Source organism: Engraulis encrasicolus, chromosome 12, assembly GCF_034702125.1.
Source record: "Engraulis encrasicolus isolate BLACKSEA-1 chromosome 12, IST_EnEncr_1.0, whole genome shotgun sequence".
In the NCBI taxonomy this organism is placed as follows: domain Eukaryota; kingdom Metazoa; phylum Chordata; class Actinopteri; order Clupeiformes; family Engraulidae; genus Engraulis; species Engraulis encrasicolus.
Window position 1 is genome coordinate 35441033 of NC_085868.1, and position 21530 is coordinate 35462562.

The window sequence follows — 21530 nt, forward strand, 5'->3', positions numbered from 1 at the left end:
GGGTGGTTGGGGCGGTCTTTTGACCCTCCCCCCTCATGACTTCAGAAAGGAATGGGGTATGATCACCAAATTTGGAGGAGACGGTCCTCCAAAGGTCTATGAATAACATCATTTTGGTGTCATTATTGGATATTATGACATCATTATGAAGTCATTTCCTGATTTTATTGCCCAAAATGTCACCTTAACCCATCTAACTTGGGTAATGCACATCAATTTTGGTTATTATGTGCATCAGACCACTTCAAATGTTCACAAGGGTGTCTGATGCAATGGAAATGTAAAAAAAATGTGAAAAGTGATGATGATGAGACTCAGATCAGTGATTTTTGGTCAGGCGTACCTGTCAGAAAACCGTTGCCATGGCAGCAATAAAAATGATAAACCTAATATTTTGGTATCACATTTTAGCCAACTTCATTTTCGGAAAAGTCCAAAAGTAGTCATATCTTTAGTCATTCAGGAGTTCTACGACATCAAAGTTGGTGCGGGCACTTTTAGCCTTTTATGACACTAAAATGACAGGTGTCTCAGTTATTTTGTCTAACCCCTGTACATGCACACACAGGCGTACACACACCTGCACACGCATTCAGTATATAGCGCATCCTCCTTGCACACATGTAGGCTATATATACTGCTGTTATGCCCTCCTAACTCGCATTGGATGTATTGGTGTTATTGTCCAGTCACACTTTTACAATAAATGTGTATTGCAGTGAACTGTGTTCGTCTGTGATTGAACTTGTTCTATCAAGTCAAACCAGAGAACAACTGCCTATCAGCCTTTACTTTTGAACAATTTTATGAGACTGATCGTTATGTGATTTGGGCAGTCATTAATTATACAATTGATGATTTCATGAATACCTATATTTACTTTATTCCTCTTGCGCAATAATCCTTGCAAAGTGGTTATACGTGCCAAGGAATTGTAGTGCCCTATTTCCCCAACATTTTTGTTCAACCAGTGTGAGGATGTCAGTCCTCATGCTCCCGTACTTATTACAGTAATCATAAACATTTTTGGGGTGTGGCTTATGGGCACCTTACCTGTTTCTAGACTCCTGCTGAAGATGTGTTGTCGTGTCTCAGCTAGCTCTTCAGATTCGCAATGTTATTACAGACTTGACGCACAGAAAGGGATACATTACAATACACAGTAGTACATCAATACTATTTATTTTTCAGAGCCTGGTAAAGATGAATGCACGCATGCATGTGCGCGCACATGCACGCACACACATACACACAACAGTTATAAACACAACAGTTACAATGGGTTTTTTTTAATAGCAATAATTACAGACTCAAGGTTCCATAAAAATATCATTTTATATTATATTATATTTCATATTATTTTTCAAGTCTGTAGTTTTGGAAACATAAGTGGTTTTATGGCACTATTTGGTATGATTTGTTGGTACTATTCTGTTGCTTATTTATTTCATAGCTATATTTATTTAACTAATAAAACACATTCAATCAGTCAATGAGAAAAATATATTATTCTATCAAATCAATCCCATATTGTGTTGACCACCATACTATTAGTACAGTTATTGTAATACGGTAACAACAGTTATTGCAATAGAAACACAGAAATGCAGAAGCAAATTTGGCCAAATCCCAGGTGCGGTCTGGTATAAGTACAGAAGATTGCACATCACTGGTCTTTGCAGAGATCCTGGGAAGTCGGTGCGTAGACATCAAACATACGTACCCAAGGCATTGCGTATTGTGGGTGGTTACTTTTTTTCTGTGCGTGCGTATTGCTCCACAAAAGGCCTAACAACCTCCCACACCTGGAAAAGGCAAAGAGCGAAAAACAAAGAGGAAAATTCTAATTAAAAGTTGGGCCCTCCGGATACAATTTCATCATGTAGTCACCTATGGAGTAAGTTTGAATGAGTTGGAATAAAAGACCCATGTTAAAGCAGCACTTAGTAGTTTTATCTTTGGGTGCACTAACTGGTATGAAGCGTTATTGTCGCTTGTAAACAATGGATACAGAGTCAGCACTTCTGCACTTGCTTGCAGAAGTGTGGTGATAGCCAATAACAACCACAACAACAACAATAGATAATAAAATAGATAACATGGTAAAAAAACACATAAAATACAAAAGAGAATAAAATAAATAAATACATAAAAACTGTAAAGCAGTAGGCCTGGGCCAAAGTGAGTGCATGTGGTGGAAGTGCATGTCAGTGTAGTACACCAATGTAGTGTAGCATTTCAACTTCAGTGCCTTTCACCCTGTTACTCATTGATGAACCGCTGAAACTTTGGGAACATTATATGAACCTTCAAAATAGGCTGCTAACCAAATGATGACAGTGTAGATGATCTGGGGAGGTATATCGCAGCTCTAGAGAACACAGTAAAAGAGTAGAGTGAGTGAGACTTGCCTTCTCCTCCCTCAGGAGCTTGTGTGCGGCCTCGATGTCAGGGCTCATGGCGCGGTCCTTGTCCCAAGGCCTGAAGGAAAACAAAAGAAACAATATGCATGATTTCCATACAAAGCGGTATTGTTTATTTGTTGCTGTATATACAGTTTAAATAGCTAGACACTATGCTACATTAGCTAATTATTCGAAGCCTCTAATCCTGATAGCAAGTGGAGTAGATATTCAGATAGTTTGCTAGTTCGTTAGCTATTTGTGTATCTCTGCCCAAGCCTTGCTTGTGCTTAGTAAAATAGCTTGTTATGAAAATTCAGGTGTGTATCTTACCTGACGACGGAGCGCACCAGCTTGTGCACCTGTTCCAGGGGAGCCGTGGTCTTCAGAGGCCGGTGGAACTCCAGACCCTGGCAGGCAGCCAGCAGCTCAATGGCCAACACTGAAATATGAATATTACACATTACACCCCTTATTCACACACTGAAATAAAAATATTTACACATTAGACCACTTATTCACACACTGAAATATGAATAGTACACATTACACCCATTATTCACACACTGACATATAAATAGTACACATTAGACCTATTATTTACACACTGAAATATGAATTTTATTCATTAGACCTATTCACACACACACACACACACACACACACACACACACACACACACACACACACACACACACTACATTTATATAGTCGGCAGTAACTTAATGGCCAACACTGTGTTAACACATCATTCTTTTTTTTGGTCTTTTTCGACTTTATTTGATATGACAGTGTGAGATGTGGATAGGAAGCGAGAGACGGGGAGGGGTCGGCAAAGGACCTGGGCTGGGAATCGAACACGGGTCAGACACATGGCAGGCGAGTGCCCTACCGGTTGGCCACGACAGGGCCACAGCACACACATCATTCATTGTACAAAATATAAAATTCATGTAATCAGCAGCAGCTCAATGGATGGAAAGACATTACACTGTACTATAGTATAACTAGCAGGTGAATCACTGTGATGGAGAAGTGAATCATTTGTAGTACTGTGTGTGCGTGTGTGTGTGTGTGTGTGTGTGTGTGTGTGTGTGTGTGTGTGTGTGTGTGTGTGTGTGTGTGTGTGTGTGTGCGTGTGTGTGCGTGTGTGTGCGTGTGTGTGCGCGTATGCGTGTGTGTGTGTGCGTGTGTGAGAGAGAGAGATACATTCCAGCTGTATGAAACAGTAAACTTTCCTTCACACTTGTGCGTGTGTATGTGTCTTGTGGCAGCAACAAAAATAAACAACTTTGTGTGTGTGTCTGTGTGTGTCTGTGTGTGTGTGTGTGTGTGTGTGTGTGTGTGTGTGTGTGTGTGTGTGTGTGTGTGTGTGTGTGTGTGTGTGTGTGTGTGTGTGTGTGTGTGTGTGTGTGTGTGTGTCCTCGTACCCCTCTCCACGTGCTCCACCACTCTGAGGGCCTTGCGTGCTGCCCATCCCCCCATGGACACGTGGTCCTCAGTGGCTGCACTGGTGGACAGGGAGTCCACAGACGAGGGGTGGCACAGCACCTTGTTCTCCGACACTGCCACACACACACAATAATGATGTTGATGATGACGATGATAATGATGAAGTACAGTATGCAGACATACTGTAGAGGGACATGCACAAACCTAACCCAGTATTGGTGTGTAGGCCTATGTCTAAAGTGGGAAAATGCATTCTATTCACACATTCACCATTCACAATACCTCACAATCTAAATGTGATCAATGCTTCCCTCCAGTGGTTACTCCAGTGGTTACCTCACACTACAGTGGTTACCTCACACACACACTTACAAGGTCTCACACTCTATTCGTCATATATTGAGGAGGTATATTGGGCAGACACCCTTTCGTCCCTTCCAGACGAGAAGTACCCCCCATAATAGACCAAGAGAACTACATACCAAGCTAGCAGCACAATATTTTGGCTGCTGTTGTTCGATGAGACTAAGAGCGTATTACTGTTACGCAATCTATGTGGTATGTAAGTCTGGCTGCCAAAACCTAAATACTGTATGTGATGATTTGCCTGCCCGCCCGCCAACACACACACACACACACACACACACACACACACACACACACACACACACACACACACACACACACACACACACACACACACACACACACACACACACCTAGGGCAGCAGCAGTGCAGTGTGCGATCATAAATCCAGAGTTGAGCCCTCCGTCTTTGACCAGGAAAGCGGGCAGCTGGCTCAGGCTGGGGTTGCAGAGCCTCTCGATGCGGCGCTCACTGATGCTGGCCAACTCATGCACCCCTATGGCCAGGAAGTCCAGAGCCTGGGGGGGGAAGGGGACACCATGGCTGAGGTTATAGGAAGGAAACATACAATGACCATGACTACTACTGGATTTATTGCAATGCAGATTGTGTGCGTGTGTGTGTGTGTGTGTGTGTGTGTGTGTGTGTGTGTGTGTGTGTGTGTGTGTGTGTGTGTGTGTGTGTGTGTGTGTGTGTGTGTGTGTGTGTGTGTGTGTGTGTGTGTGTGTGTGTGTAGGGCGGCTGACAGCTTTGGCTAGGCCTGGGACGAAGTCATCTGAAAGGGCCCCCCTTCATACGCACACAACGCAATGGAGACTTAGTTCTGGGCCCTTCATCTCTCTGGGCCTGGGACAACGTATCCCTTTGTCCCACCATGTCGGCTGCCCTGTGTGTGTGTGTGTGTGTGTGTGTGTGTGTGTGTGTGTGTGTGTGTGTGTGTGTGTGTGTGTGTGTGTGTGTGTGTGTGTGTGTGTGTGTGTGGTGCATGTACCTTTGCTGGATATTCCCCATGAAAGTTTCCTCCAGAAATAGTGATTCCACGCTCAGCAAACACCAGCTACAAAAGCATATGGGTATGTGTACAGTGATTCAAATACGTCACATTTTGTTATTTCGTTGGAATTACAGATTTAGTTGGAGAGGGAGGGCATACAGTTTGAGCAAATGTAAATGATGACATCACGTACTGGATTGTCTGTAGCACTGTTGAGCTCAGTGGTGATGATGTTCTTCACAAACGCAATGGTGTCATTGGCAATCCCATGAACCTGGTGGAGATAGAGAGGGATTGACACATATGAATTAGTGTGTGTGTGTGTGTGTGTGTGTGTGTGTGTGTGTGTGTGTGTGTGTGTGTGTGTGTGTGTGTGTGTGTGTGTGTGTGTGTGTGTGTGTGTGTGTGTGTGTGTGTGTGTGTGTGTGTGTGTGTGTGTGTGTGTGTGTGTGAATGAGCTTGTCCCAGGTGTGTGTGTCCTTACCTGAGGAGAGCAGCGCAATGTGTAGGCATCCTGCACACGCTCATAAGAACCTGTAGGAGACATACAGTATTATGTTTAAGACACTTTTACTGTAAGAGTTCATTTGGTGTGTGTGTGTGTGTGTGTGTGTGTGTGTGTGTGTGTGTGTGTGTGTGTGTGTGTGTGTGTGTGTGTGTGTGTGTGTGTGTGTGTACCTGTAATTCCAGAGGGATGTACGCTAGAGTGTGTCACAGAGCGCAAGCGGAAAGCCACCTCCATCTGACCAGGCTGAGGCTTCACAAAATGGATATCTGAACACACACACACACACACACACACACACACACACACACACACACACACACACACACACACACACACACACACACACACACACACACACACACACACACACACACACACACACACACACACACACACACACAAATTATTCAGCTATTCATAAAATTGCTTAATTGAATGTCAAAACACACTGCTACATACTGTATTTATTACACTATCAAACACACACACACACACTTTCTAATTCGTGATCGTGAAACAGCACCAATGTCACAGGTGTCTGTCATGTGAAGGTATTTGTCCGCGTTAGTTCATCACTCAGGGCCTCGAACCTGTGACCTCCCAATCATAGCAACAGGTCGGCATGGGAGCACAGGTACCATATCACTCATTAAATGTCAAGGCAGGTAGCTCAGTGCTACCGCATCTGCATGTGGCTTCAGGAGGGAGGTTAATGTCCTACCGCTGAACTCTGCTAGATGGCATTCGTTAGACTCCGGACACACACACACACACAAACTTTGACTGTCACCTTTGTCGAAGGCTTTGCTGGTGCCCTTGAGTGCCTCGAGGGTGAGGGCGGCGATGATGTCGGCCTGGCGTGCGATGGCCTGAGCTCTCTCCAGCGCCTCCGCTCCCAGGCTGGAGATCATCTGGGTACCGTTGATGAGAGCCAGTCCCTACACAGACAGGAATACCACCATTTGAAATGGTCCATCCACATTCGCAGTCCATCCACATAGCATTTGGTCCAATAAGATAGCTGATTTTACTCTTTGGTCGGTGTAACATTTTCAGAGTTAGTTCTACTCAATACTGTGTATACATTAAGAGGCTGTAGCATTGAAATTACAGCGGCCTATTGCATTTTGACTCCATGTTAGAGCAATTTGACTCTCCACAGCATTTTACATGCTATCTGGATTAATACGTTTACTATGAAACATTGACACTGGATGGCATAGGTTTAGACATCCTTGATAGACACTTGATATTGGATGAATTATCTCTGTAAGAATGCAGCTGTGTTCAGTATGTTTAATCTCTTAAATGTCAGTATGCATGCAATTGTGTGTAGTTTGATCTTGCAATGTGCGTTATGTGCATTACGTGTATAGGCTGCCTTTTTTTCAATTTCTCTCTGAAACTACTTCCGCTGTACTACATTGCAAATTCCAATTGGGAGTTATAATCTACCATGAAATGAATACTTGTTGATGACTTTGAATTAGAGGAAGCTTTGGTTTTGAATTAGAGGAAGTTGTGGTGGTCTGTGTGAATGGAATAGGAATAGTGATCCAGTGAAAGCAGCCCATGGCATAGGCTGCCGTTACCTCTTTCGATTTCAAGATGATCGGCTTCAGGCCATGGCCTTGCAGCACCTGTGTGTGGACACATCATATACTGGAATCACTCATGTATGGTTATATGCAGCGCTCTAAATGAACCTTTTTCATCACCAACCAAATGGCTAGTATATGTTAATCTCACTAGCCAAGCACACTCTCACTCATGGGTCAAAGTGGCTAGTAAGTTTTCTTTTCTACCAGCCACACTGCTATTTGGCTGGTTGGCGGGTGTTAATTTAGAGTCCAGGTTGTATGTTTACACCAGGAATGGGGAACCTATGTCTCGAGGGCCGTTTGCATTTGAAATATGACATATTTTGTAATGGAATCATAGAAAACACATTTGCAATACAATTAAGTTATATTCAGGGGACCTAGAGAATGAGGGGTCTGTTTTAAAGGTGGCTGCCTTCAACATAGGCCTAAAGTGCAGGGGGAAATCCTGGTTTGTGTTCATAGTACGGCCCTAGGAGGACTTTTCCGGCCCTCGGATGAATTTGAAGTGGCCCCTCGAATGAAAAAGGTTCCCCACCCCTGGTTTACAAGCACCATATGCCATATACCATGTGTAGATATAGAATAATATACATGTAGATGAAGAAATGGTTGAGAGACAATTAGAGAAAAGGAGACAGAGAGATATATAGAGATAGAGAGAGACAGACAGACAGAAAGAGAGAGAATGAGAGGGAGAGGAATGTGACGTACATCTTTGGCGGGGGCCCATCCGCTCTGTGGGGACCACATGAGTCCTTCTCCCATCAGCCCCTGGCAGAGGTGAGCCAGAGGAGCCAGGTCACCACACGCCCCCACTGTGCCCTGCTCAGGGACCCACGACAGGCACGATGCTGCACACACACACACACACACACACACACACACACACACACACACACACACACACACACACACACACACACACACACACACACACACACACACACACACACACACACACACACACACACACAAATTATAATACTATGCATCAGGGGCGTAGGCAGAAATAATAAAACAGGTGGGCCCAGAAAAAAATCGTGAAAGTGTGTAAGTACATATTATAATACTGTGCTCAAAAATGATACTTTGAAATTGAAATCATAGAAATCACAGAAGATGAACCAAACTTTTGACAAAATAATTAATTATCGCTCAGTGCTATGCCATTAATTACAGTGAAATGAGCAACAGTTAACAGTCAAGTGTGAATGGGGCGGGCTTGGATGTCAAGTGGGCGGGCCCAGGCCCACCCAGGCCCACCCTTGGCTACGCCTATGCTATGCATTCCACACACACACACACCACATGCCCCCACTGTGCCTTTCTCAGAGACCCATGATATACATTTGTATGTAAGAAAAATGTGTGCATAAATATACAGCACACACGCACGCACACACGCACACACACACACACACACACACAAACACACACACACAATCCCATATCATTGTATGATGCATGGCTGAAGTGCCCTTGAGCAAGACACTTAACCTAACATTGCTCCTGGGACTGTCACCAATACCCTGTACCTAACTGTAAATCTCTCGCCCTAAAAGTGTCAGAAAATGCAATATAATGTCATGTTTTTCATGGCTTTGCTACTCACCATTGAACGCGTCTATGATTCCGTTGAGGGTTTCCATAGAAACGCCACTGAATCCTTTGGCTAGCACGTTGATGCGGAGAGCCAGAAGCATCCGGGTTCTCTCAGGAGTCAGGGGGTCACCAACACCTAAACACACACACGCACACACACACACACACACACACACACACACACACACACACACACACACACACACACACACACACACACACACACACACACACACACACACACACACACACACACACACACAGCATTGCTTAAGAGTCTAGCCAGAGACGATCTAATGGAGGAAACTTGATTAGAATTCAGAAACTTGGCAATACAGTTACATACCCGCACTATGTGACCGGATGAGGTTGTCCTGCAGGTTCCTGCGAGAGCACACACACACACACACACACACACACACACACACACACACACACACACACACACACACACACACACACACACACACACACACACACACACACACACACACACAAAGGGAAAGAGAGAGCCAAAGTTAAGGTTAAGAAAATCACAGGAGTGATACATGTCACAACAAAAACATTCACACCCAAATGTGTTATTGTAATTTCAGACTTACTTGAGGTCATCGGGTGAGACGACTGTGTCAGCAAACCTCCCAAAGCCAGTGTTTATTCCGTACACAACTATAAAGGTGAGCAATAACGAAAAGGAAAGTTATCCACCGTGAGCTTTGTACAGTGAATTTTACAAAAAAAGTGCATCATCTGGCTAGTCAAGCATGGTAGTGGGACTGACATGGTTTGGGGATGTATGAATGTTGTCAACATTGGAAATCTGAATTACACCTAAAGAAGCATGCATGTCAACATGCACTGTGACTACAGAAGCAGATCATGAAACTCTCCATAGGACTTCCTTCAAAACTCACACCCATCTATTTTAGCCAGGTGCAGACTCAAAATGTAAAATTTAAATGTAAAGAAAGGTTAAAACACACACCGATGACCTCCCTTTTAATCCCTTTTCATTTCGAAATGAAAAAATGAACGTAGTTGCTGCCAAAGGTGGTTCTACAATGTATTAACCCTATTCAGACTGGGCTTTTTTGGCATTTCTGGGCCTGGGGGGGGGGCTCTTTTGACCCCCCCCTCATAACTCATGAACGGAATACGGTATGACCACCAAACTTTAGGGAGATGATCTACATATGGACATCTATGAATGACATATTTTTTGTGTCATTATCTGGTATTATGATGTCATAATGACATCATCTGATTATAATGCCCTAAATCTCGCCATAATGTATTTTCCATCAAATTTAGGTAATGCACTTAAATTTTAATGATTATATGCTTCAGACCACTTTAATGCTCACAAAGCTGTCTGATACTAATGGAAATAACAAAAAAAATGAAAAAGGAACAATAATGAGACTTAGATCAGTGATTTTCGGTCAGACATACCTGTCAGAAAACCGTTGCCATGGCAACGGCAAAAATGATAAACATAATCTTTTGGTACTAAACTGTAGCCAACTAAATTTTAGGAAAAGTCACCAAGTTTCGTAGTCATAGCTTAAGTCGTTAAGGAGTTATACGTCATCAAAGTTGGTGCGGGCACTTTTAGCCCCCCCCCAGTCTGGATAGGGTTAAGCAAAGGCTGTGAATACTTATGTAAATATGATTTCTTTGTTTTTTAATTTTTTAACACATTCTCAAAAATTCTCAAGAACTCTTTTTTTCACATGGTCATAATGAGGTATTTATGTTACATTTTGAGGACAGAGATTAATTTAATACAATTTGGAATAAGGCTGTAACGTAATAAAATGCAGAAAAAGTGAAGCGCTGTGAATACTTTCCGGATGCACTCTAAGTGCTTGTGCGTGTGTGTGTGTGTGTGTGTGTGTGTGTGTGTGTGTGTGTGTGTGTGTGTGTGTGTGTGTGTGTGTGTGTGTGTGTGTGTGTGTGTGTGTGTGTGTGTGTGTGTGTGTGTGTGTGACCTCGGCCCTCCTTGATGATCAGATCGATTACAGCCCTGGAGTCACAGACTTTCTTCTCAGCCTCTTGTGTAAGCTGCAGAGAGAGAGAGAGAGAGAGAGAGAGAGAAAGAGAAAGAGAAAGAGAAATACATGACATTGTAGCAAAATTAAAATGTATGTAAAGGAAAAAAAGAAAATGTTCTCTGCACTCCAGCTAACAATTGAAAGGCACGAGGGTAGGACCAACGATTTACAGGTTCTAGCCTTTTCATCGTCTGTGGTAGGATCACAATAATGCAAATAAATGAAAGATATGCCGGTACAGCTTGGATATCTTATACCTGTATTTCTTTCATTGTTTGCAAAATATAGGCTACGCAACTTTTGGATATTCTTCAATGTGATGACAAATGTTGGCAGTCCTACACTTACAAAACTACAGTGACAAACAGCAGATTTCCTGCATGTCTTCTCAACGGTGGCGGTACAGCCCAGCAGGGGGCATTGGGGAGCTCTAGGGGGGCGTTGAGAAGGATACAGCTGAGAGGGGTAGGTGCTTAGTTAGCATTGGGAGGCATTAGTCCTTTTTTTAAACTAAGGGGGGCGTTGTCAGTCTTACGATGAGGTCAGGGCTGCGTTGGTAGGCTTGTGATGAGGCCAAGGGGGCGTTAGTTCAGAAAAGGTCGAGAACCACTGCTATATGCAATGACGCATGTGGCAAAACGTATTTTGACATTTGTCACCATCTACTCCATGCTGAAGTGGAAGTCACAATTTTGTGTCATTGAGTCAGCAATGAGACCACAGCACAGCACACAGTGCACATAATACAACAAAACTGCCTTCAAACGGCATAAATAATTCGCTACACGGGCGACAGGCCAATGGGCGGCTCAGGGGAGAAGTGCAGCCAGGGAATGGTACCATGCTCAGGCTACTTCTGCCATGGACGAGGATGGTGTGTGTGCATGTACAGGTAATGCGTGTGTAACTGAGGTCTTCCTGCACAGCCCACCACTCAGGGCTCAAACTCACAAGCTGCCAGTCACAGCAACAGTGCTGTGGCATGGGAGGCACTCAGGCACAAGCACAATACCATTAACCTCTTACTTTGCTGAAAACACTCAACTACATCATAAAAACATAACTATGACAAGGAAAGGAGTCTTAGGTAACCGATTAAGACTTGGTCAATACCATTTTGGTGTTCCTGTGTTAAGGGGATAACCAAAAGTCTAGGTCTAAGCCAATGGCTGTGTGTGTGTGTGTGTGTGTGTGTGTGTGTGTGTGTGTGTGTGTGTGTGTGTGTGTGTGTGTGTGTGTGTGTGTGTGTGTGTGTGTGTTACCTTGATCTTCAGATTTCCTTTGCTGAGCCTCACCAGGTCCTCCGTGGTCAGACTTTCCCCATCCATAGAGAGGTACTGCAACAACACAACAACAACAACTCACATTTGGTAAATGAAAGATGAATCACCGCACACTGGTATCTTTGCTTGTAGTTTATTTGGTGAACAACGCGTTTCGCTACTGCTTCATCAGGTTCACTCTGACATTACGCATGTCACCCAAAGGTGATAAGGGTGATTACCTGGTCACATGACCTCACCCACATTCAACCACTCCACCCATTTAAGTGCTAGACAACACCCAATACTGGTTTAGGTATGTATATTATCACATCCTACCATTTAAATTACTATACAATTCTCATGCATTTTACCAGATAAATATGCTCACATCCCTGATATGTGTAGGCCCTATCTGTAATCATATCCACATAGAGTTCATACAATGCATATCGCTCCTCAGATGCAGGTTCGGGCCATTAGTAAATAAAAACACATGATATCAAAGTGCAAAAGTGCTAATCCCAATGTGCAAAAAAATCACAGTATAATCAAAATCCTTTCTCCAAAAAAAAAAAAAAAAAAAATGTCCATATTGTAGTAGGTCTCTCATCCAGTCCGACATATTCATTTTTACATGACATATCCAACTCCTGATGCAGGTTCATTAGTCAACAATAGTTCAAGTGACAATCTTGATGTGGCATAGGCCCATCCATTAAAAAAGGACATTTACAGTGTGCAATTCAGCAGTGCATGCATGTTACACAAGAATACACTGAGGTCCTGTAAATTCATTTAAACCATGGGGTTCTACTGTGTTCAGTTCGTGTATCCAGTAGGCCTCTCTCTGCAAAAGTTGGCTTAATTATATTGCCCCTCTTGGTTTTTGTTGTATGCGTTCTATACCTATGAATTTCAGGAAGCGGCTGATCCATGATTTTTTTCTTTATAGTGCCTAGCTATAGCATAATCCATGTTTCCGTTTCGTATTGCCCCTTTGTGTTCAGCAATTCTTAGTTTTAAATTACGCTTAGTTTGGCCAATGTACATCAATCCACATGGGCATTTTAACATGTATACCACATGTGTCGAGAGGCAATTGATGAACTCTTTTATGGGATATTTCTTCCCAGAGTGGGGATGACCGAATGTTTTTGTGTCAAATGTATGTGAGCAATGAGCACATTTCCCACATCTGTAGTTTCCATGTATCCCTTTGGCCAGCCAAGTCTTTTTGGGGGTCTCCATGTAGGTAGAACTAACCACCATGTCTTTAATATTTCTCCCTCTTTTAAAACAGAAACGAGGTGGCAGTGATGATAGATGGTGTAGACTAGGGTCACATTTTAAGATTTGCCAGTGTTTTCTGATGATCCGCTGGACCTGCTTTGATGCGGTTGAGTATTCAGAAACAAAAGTCACTCTGTTTTCAGTGTTTTTGGGTGTGGGGTTAAGTAATGATGCTCTGTCCCTCCTGTGGGCCTTTTCTGCAGCTTGATTAATTAGCGAGTCATCATACCCCCTTTCCCTAAAGCGTTGAGACATTTCATTAGCCTTAACTCCATAGTCATTCTCATCACTACATATCCTCCGTAATCTCACAAATTGTTGCACTTTGATATCATGTGTTTTTATTTACTAATGGCCCGAACCTGCATCTGAGGAGCGATATGCATTGTATGAACTCTATGTGGATATGATTACAGATAGGGCCTACACATATCAGGGATGTGAGCATATTTATCTGGTAAAATGCATGAGAATTGTATAGTAATTTAAATGGTAGGATGTGATAATATACATACCTAAACCAGTATTGGGTGTTGTCTAGCACTTAAATGGGTGGAGTGGTTGAATGTGGGTGAGGTCATGTGACCAGGTAATCACCCTTATCACCTTTGGGTGACATGCGTAATGTCAGAGTGAACCTGATGAAGCAGTAGCGAAACGCGTTGTTCACCAAATAAACTACAAGCAAAGATACCAGTGTGCGGTGATTCATCTTTCATTTACTTGGATTACTCTTACTGCACATCACCAGCACCTGGACAAGTGGTTGTGCACAGGGACGTGACTTTGAGTACTACATTGGAAACTTCGCAGTGAGTTTTGTTACCTGTCGCACGCCAACAAGATGACTAATGAGCACCTGAACCAAACGGTGTGCTTCTCCTTCGATGACGCTGAAGCGCAAAGTATAATCTCACAACAATCGTTGTTTGGAGAACATCAGAGAGACAATGCACACTTTCTATCATGAAGATCAGAAAAGCCAACTGATTTATTTAGAGGAGAAGAACATTCGCCTAAAATGGCATGGCATTGCGCTTTCCGAATATTGGCGTAAAAAGCAAATTACCGAGGGGGTTACGCATATACAAAAAGCCAGCACTCGGCAAGGGTGACACCGAGTTTATGAATAAGTGGGAAAGAATCCTTAATAAAATGCTCATTAGACTTGACTTTGCTGATCATAGAAACAAACTAAGAAAGACGCAGAAAAAGTGATGACGGAGATACAAGAATTAAAAACCGAAATCAACACTCCAGACACAACACAGGTCGCCAAATTGGAGGAAGCCATAAAAGAGGGATTGGCTAAATTTGAAGATGAGCTGAAAGCGTTCAAAATAGAGAAATATGAAAGAGATGCCGAGGACTACAGAAGAGGATCGGTGTACAAATGGGATAAGCGTAGACAACAGAAACCGCAGACGAGAGGCCAGCGCAGTGGACAGCGCGGTGGACAGCGCGGGGGACATCGCAGAGGAGAACAGAGACAGAAAGAGCGACACCTGCTCCTGACCAGCGAGGCGGAGACAAGCGACCAAGGCAGCAGCAGTGCGTCTTCTTCCACCGATGGGCCTTTTTTAGGACAGAGAGGAGGCCACACATACAGAAAAGGACGAGGAGGGGCAAAAGGCAGAAGTCGGGATCCAAATCGGTTCACGAGGAGCCTGAACCGGACCTGAACACGGTTATAAACATCTCGGACTACCCCTTGACAACCCCGCAGGTAAAGGCACTCAGCCGCGGACTGTCTTTCGTCCCTACAAATAAAGTAAATGCATTTAAATTGAAGGTGGATTCGTACAAGTTTTTCAGACAGTTACACTTAAAACACTTTTTCCATGCCAAAGCAATGGGAGAATCCACCGGTAGTGTTGAACCCATATGTCTTTGATAAGTTTAAGAAAAAGTCCACTTTCATGCCTCCTGGCGCCCCCAATGCCACTTTGGCCACCTTTGCCAAACTAGTTGAAAAAGACATTGACAAAAACCATTTTCTGTCGCAAATAAAAAGACCAAATACAACATTACTGTACCTGAAAGAAAAGCCTTAAATGAGCTAAAGGAAAATACTGACATCATTCTGAAATCTGCTGACAAAGGTGGCGGAATCGTTTTACAAAATACAAAGGATTATGTGGCTGAAGCTATGAGACAGTTAACTGATCCTAACTTCTATGAACAGCTGGGACAGAATCCTGTGGACACATATATGAATGAGCGTGACACCATACTAAATAATGCATTGGAAAACAACTGGCTCACTAAGAGGTCAGTTTGACTTTTCTAAAGAGTGAACATCCTGTGACACCTGTCTTCTACCTGTTACCAAAAAATACACAAAAAGATTGGACAATCCTCCAGGAAGACCCATTGTGGCTAGTAAAGACTCCCTTACTGAAAATTTGAGCCAATATGTTGACCATTTCTTAAAGGAAATTGTGACATGCCTTCCATCGTATGTGTCTGACACTACTGATGTTTTGAAACTTTTAAGTGACATTTATGTACCGGATAAGACTTTTTTAGCAACATTTGACGTGGAAAGCTTATATACCAACATCCCCCATGTGGGGGGGCTTGAGGCTTTGAACTTTTATTTGACACCTAAGAAAGATACCCTCCCTGTCGAATTGTTGATGAAGCTAACTGAGTTTATTTTAAAATCAAATTACTTCATGTTTACAACAAATTTTACTTGCAAACTCAAGGAACAAGCATGGGCTCCCCTTTTGCGCCTAATTATGCCAATTTGTACATGGGTTTATGGGAAGAGAGAAACATTTTTAACAACAATCCTTTTTTTGACAACATTTTACTGTACAAAAGATTTATTGATGACATCCTAGTGGTGTTTGTAGGTACTGAAGATGACTTATTTAAATTTAATGAACATATAAATGGAACATATCCAACTTTGAAATTCACCATGGAATATGACAGTGAAAAAATACAGTTTTTAGATCTGCTGATATCTGTAAATGCTGACAAAAAACTGGAAACTTCTATTTACAGAAAAACGACGGATAGAAATACTATCTTACACGCTTCGAGTTTCCACCCTGATCATACCATTCAAAACATTCCATATGGACAATTTGTGAGATTACGGAGGATATGTAGTGATGAGAAATGACTATGGAGTTAAGGCTAATGAAATGTCTCAACGCTTTAGGGAAAGGGGGTATGATGACTCGCTAATTAATCAAGCTGCAGAAAAGGCCCACAGGAGGGACAGAGCATCATTACTTAACCCCACACCCAAAAACACTGAAAACAGAGTGACTTTTGTTTCTGAATACTCAACCGCATCAAAGCAGGTCCAGCGGATCATCAGAAAACACTGGCAAATCTTAAAATGTGACCCTAGTCTACACCATCTATCATCACTGCCACCTCGTTTCTGTTTTAAAAGAGGGAGAAATATTAAAGACATGGTGGTTAGTTCTACCTACATGGAGACCCCCAAAAAGACTTGGGCTGGCCAAAGGGATACATGGAAACTACAGATGTGGGAAATGTGCTCATTGCTCACATACATTTGACACAAAAACATTCGGTCATCCCCACTCTGGGAAGAAATATCCCATAAAAGAGTTCATCAATTGCCTCTCGACACATGTGGTATACATGTTAAAATGCCCATGTGGATTGATGTACATTGGCCAAACTAAGCGTAATTTAAAACTAAGAATTGCTGAACACAAAGGGGCAATACGAAACGGAAACATGGATTATGCTATAGCTAGGCACTATAAAGAAAAAAATCATGGATCAGCCGCTTCCCTGAAATTCATAGGTATAGAACGCATACAACAAAAACCAAGAGGGGGCAATATAATTAAGCAACTTTTGCAGAGAGAGGCCTACTGGATACACGAACTGAACACAGTAGAACCCCATGGTTTAAATGAATTACAGGACCTCAGTGTATTCTTGTAACATGCATGCACTGCTGAATTGCACACTGTAAATGTCCTTTTTTAATGGATGGGCCTATGCCACATCAAGATTGTCACTTGAACTATTGTTGACTAATGAACCTGCATCAGGAGTTGGATATGTCATGTAAAAATGAATATGTCGGACTGGATGAGAGACCTACTACAATATGGACATTTTTTTTTTTTTTTTTTTTGGAGAAAGGATTTTGATTATACTGTGATTTTTTTGCACATTGGGATTAGCACTTTTGCACTTTGATATCATGTGTTTTTATTTACTAATGGCCCGAACCTGCATCTGAGGAGCGATATGCATTGTATGAACTCTATGTGGATATGATTACAGATAGGGCCTACACATATCAGGGATGTGAGCATATTTATCTGGTAAAATGCATGAGAATTGTATAGTAATTTAAATGGTAGGATGTGATAATATACATACCTAAACCAGTATTGGGTGTTGTCTAGCACTTAAATGGGTGGAGTGGTTGAATGTGGGTGAGGTCATGTGACCAGGTAATCACCCTTATCACCTTTGGGTGACATGCGTAATGTCAGAGTGAACCTGATGAAGCAGTAGCGAAACGCGTTGTTCACCAAATAAACTACAAGCAAAGATACCAGTGTGCGGTGATTCATCTTTCATTTACTTGGATTACTCTTACTGCACATCACCAGCACCTGGACAAGTGGTTGTGCACAGGGACGTGACTTTGAGTAACTCACATTTGGTGTTTCGTGATTGTGGAGAACCCATTGAAGATATTATGACTTAATCATGTAATAATTCTTATATTAAAAATGTATTCTATTTTCAAATATTTGCATAATTTATACAAACAGACATATTGAACCGTAAGTGAATTATTGAGCAGTGTACAAACACACACACACACACACACACACACACACTGGTTGCACACACACACACACACACACACACACACACACACACACACACACACACACACACACACACACACACACACACACACACACACACACACACACACACACACACACACACACACACACCTCAGTTGGCTCCACCCAGGATCTTTGTGCACTGCGGTTTTGGTTAAGGCAAGTGACAGTCAGAGCAGGTGCAAAGTGAAGTTAACATTGTGAACATTGGCAAATTAATTAATAATGAATTAATTAATGACTTAAATAATATGAGTATGACTTTGCATATGAATATGAATGAACAACAGGATAAAGTGAATAATGAATACACTGTGCATGCTCAAAAGGATACTCAGCGAACACTGGAACAGCTGGGAGCGACCAGTTCTCTCCCTCCATCACTACAACAAGGAAAGGGAAAACAAAACAAAACTTTTTTTTTAGTGATGCACAAACTGCTGCTGCATTTGGTGTTTCCTGTACTATTTTGTATGTTGTCATCGTCAAAATGATTCAGATGTTTTTGTTGTTTACTTTTTTGTTTGTTTTGCAATGACAACGACCTTGGGTTAGGCATATTATTTGTGTCTAATACTAACTAAAAAACTGTCGATGGGTAAGATCGATAGACTACTTAATGGGAGCTGTTTGTGCCTTGTTCTCTTATTTACTAAACGCATTGCGCAAGCGTCGTGCATGTATGCAAATGTTGCATAGGCACAGAATTTACCGAGGTCGACGAAGTCGTTATTACGCAGCATTTTCTTGGCGGGCTCGTCCAGACCCAAGGGCGCGCCGTCGGAGCAGCGTCTCATCTTGAACTTCAACTGCGCGGGGCGTCCACAGAGGGCGATGGCGCTCTGCCCCACCTGCCCCACGTTGGCGTTGGGATCCATCATCACTTGCGCCCACTTACCGCCGACTAGGACGCTGACACGAGACATGATGCCTGTGGGAAAAGGAGAACGAAGGATGGACTCAACAAATCGTGCAGGTAATAGCCTACCTTCAGAATTATCGCGTTCTTTTCCACTCTGTCTCTCCACACTTTTTTCATCTCTGTCTTGGTCTCTCCCCCCCCCCTCTCTCGTCACGTAGCATAACAATAATATAGCATATTCCTTAGAAGTCCTTCAAGTGATACAGAAAAGGTAAGCATAAACTTGATCGGGTTGAACAGGTTGAGGTTAAAATGTTTGTCCGCTTAAATTGAGTGGACTCATTTTTCACGGTGGAAAAATGGTTAGTGTCATCATCTTTATGTTATTTGTGGTCGGCTATGATATTAATTTAAAGAGAATGTAGGCTACTGTAAATTGGAAATGTGGTATATAGTAGACTATGCCTCTCCTTCCAACGCTGGCATCGTGTTGCGTTTGTAATTGTCATGGTGAGCCGCTGGACTGGGACAAAAATCAGATCGGGCATTTTCGGCATAGACCTGTCCGCCAAGCATTGAGAGAGACAATGACGTCCGTGACAACATTTTTAGTAATCTATTACTATCTTGACTACAACAGGCATTGAGGGGAGGACCAGGACAAACTCACCAAAAGTCCACCGGGAAAATGCCCTGTATGTCTTATGGTCAATCTAACTATGTGGTGAGGTCAAACTGAAAGTTTCTTGGTTGTATACAACGTAGGAGACGTCAAGCAGAGACGGGGGGAGGGGGGTGTTATTCTTTTAAATAGTTGCAGGGAAGTGCCACTGGTCCGCATAGACAGAAGCTACTGAAAAGCACTACAATGCCGCAAATTACCGTTTGACTATTGCGGAAACGCGCCGTTGAAAGCATGCCGAATAGTTGTGTCTATATTCTGCCCACCTGTGGAATGTCTTGCGCGCACTCTCGTGGTGCAATCAAGCGGCTGAATGGTTTGATAACATTAATTCTTTGTATAAATACCACCCCTCCCTAGCTCGAAAAATGTGGTATGCTGTAAAGTATTCGTTCAGAAAAAGAACAGTGTGCAAAGGTTAAATGCATAACACCTCACTTTGAGTCAGTGCAGACACAATTCAGCCCAATAGCTTAATAATAGGCCTGATGATACTACTACTACTACTACTACGACTACTAGCCTACTACTAATAAATAATAATAATAATAATAATAATAATAATAATAATAATAATAATAATACTACTAATAATAATAATAATAATACATGTTAAACAACAACAGTATGTTAAACAACAGCAATTGGCCTAATAATAACACTCACAAAACAATCACATAAATCCATTTAGAACATCTAATGCATTTGTGCAGCAAGCCTAATAATTCAATTCAATATGTAATGAATTTTCATACACATTCTTTTCCATTGATTTCATTTCCATTTCCAACACAGCTTGCATAATACATAGGCTATATTTGCATTGCTCTGTTCCTAAAAAGTGAGTTTACACCATTATGTCACTCCCAATATTAAACATTTATTCATATCTAAACATTGCATATTTTGCTAAAAGTAGCCTAAGTTGAAGACTTGATTGCCTTATGTCTAAAAAGCAAATAGAGCCATTTAAAAACTCAGTGCAGTGTATTCCATCAGCCTTATGTTCATAGAATATCTTTGTGAATTCAACATAGTTTTCTGTTATGTTTTGTCATTGTTGTATTGCATTGTATTGTATTCTATTCTGGTTTGTTCCTCTCTAACATTGTGTTATAACATAGGCCTACCTGGTGATTGTATGGTCTTCCGGAAGCTGTTGGTGAAAGATTGCTTTAGTTTGCTGTGATGGTCTTCGTCTGAATGACAAGACAGGTAAATAGATGTCCCGAAGTGTGTTGTTTTTATACGATGCTGCTTGGACGTTCACTAAGATACAGTGGTTGTGATTGGTCTCAGAGAAGTGGCAGGCCCACCCACAAAAACTCTGGCACACACATAGGCCTACAGTAACTTAAGGCCATAAGGCACGGTCATAAGTGTCATTTATGCACCACTCCTTTTCAACGTAGATGCACATTTCTCTGCATACGAGTCAGAAACAGTTTGGACACAGCACAGTCTTGTCAGTCACTCACACATACTGCAAGCCTCAAGCAGCAGAAAGCACATGTAACCATTGTGATCCATTAACATGCCCTTGTCACTTATCAAACCGAGTCAAGTCCAGGTGAACT

The 21530-nt window shown here is 42.3% G+C and overlaps 1 protein-coding gene across 1 annotated transcript; it reads right to left on the reverse strand.

Annotated features, from left to right (window-relative positions):
* Positions 1-1300: 1300 nt before the first annotated feature.
* LOC134459713 (histidine ammonia-lyase-like) lies at positions 1301-21205 on the reverse strand. Its single transcript, XM_063212107.1, has 21 exons — positions 21084-21205; positions 19122-19340; positions 18744-18792; positions 18521-18551; positions 12246-12320; positions 10921-10993; positions 9532-9598; positions 9276-9313; positions 8940-9065; positions 8039-8178; positions 7316-7363; positions 6514-6661; positions 5894-5989; positions 5700-5749; positions 5409-5489; positions 5213-5278; positions 4574-4739; positions 3833-3967; positions 2736-2844; positions 2412-2481; positions 1301-1805 (listed from the first exon to the last, which is right to left on the reverse strand). Exons 2-21 carry the CDS (start codon positions 19333-19335, stop codon positions 1749-1751), a joined length of 1839 nt encoding a protein of 612 aa, XP_063068177.1. The 5' UTR covers positions 19336-19340; positions 21084-21205; the 3' UTR covers positions 1301-1748.
* Positions 21206-21530: the final 325 nt, after the last annotated feature.

Excerpts from the sequence above, each read along its gene's own strand:
- LOC134459713 (XM_063212107.1), bottom strand. The coding sequence starts at position 19,335 with ATGTCTCGTGTCAGCGTCCTAGTCGGCGGTAAGTGGGCGCAAGTGATG. Across the intron at positions 12,321-18,520 it reads CCTGGGTGGAGCCAACTGAG|TACCTCTCTATGGATGGGGA; the intron begins GTGTGTGTGTGT and ends GTGTTGTTGCAG. Across the intron at positions 3,968-4,573 it reads CTGCACTGCTGCTGCCCTAG|TGTCGGAGAACAAGGTGCTG; the intron begins GTGTGTGTGTGT and ends TGTGTGTGGCAG.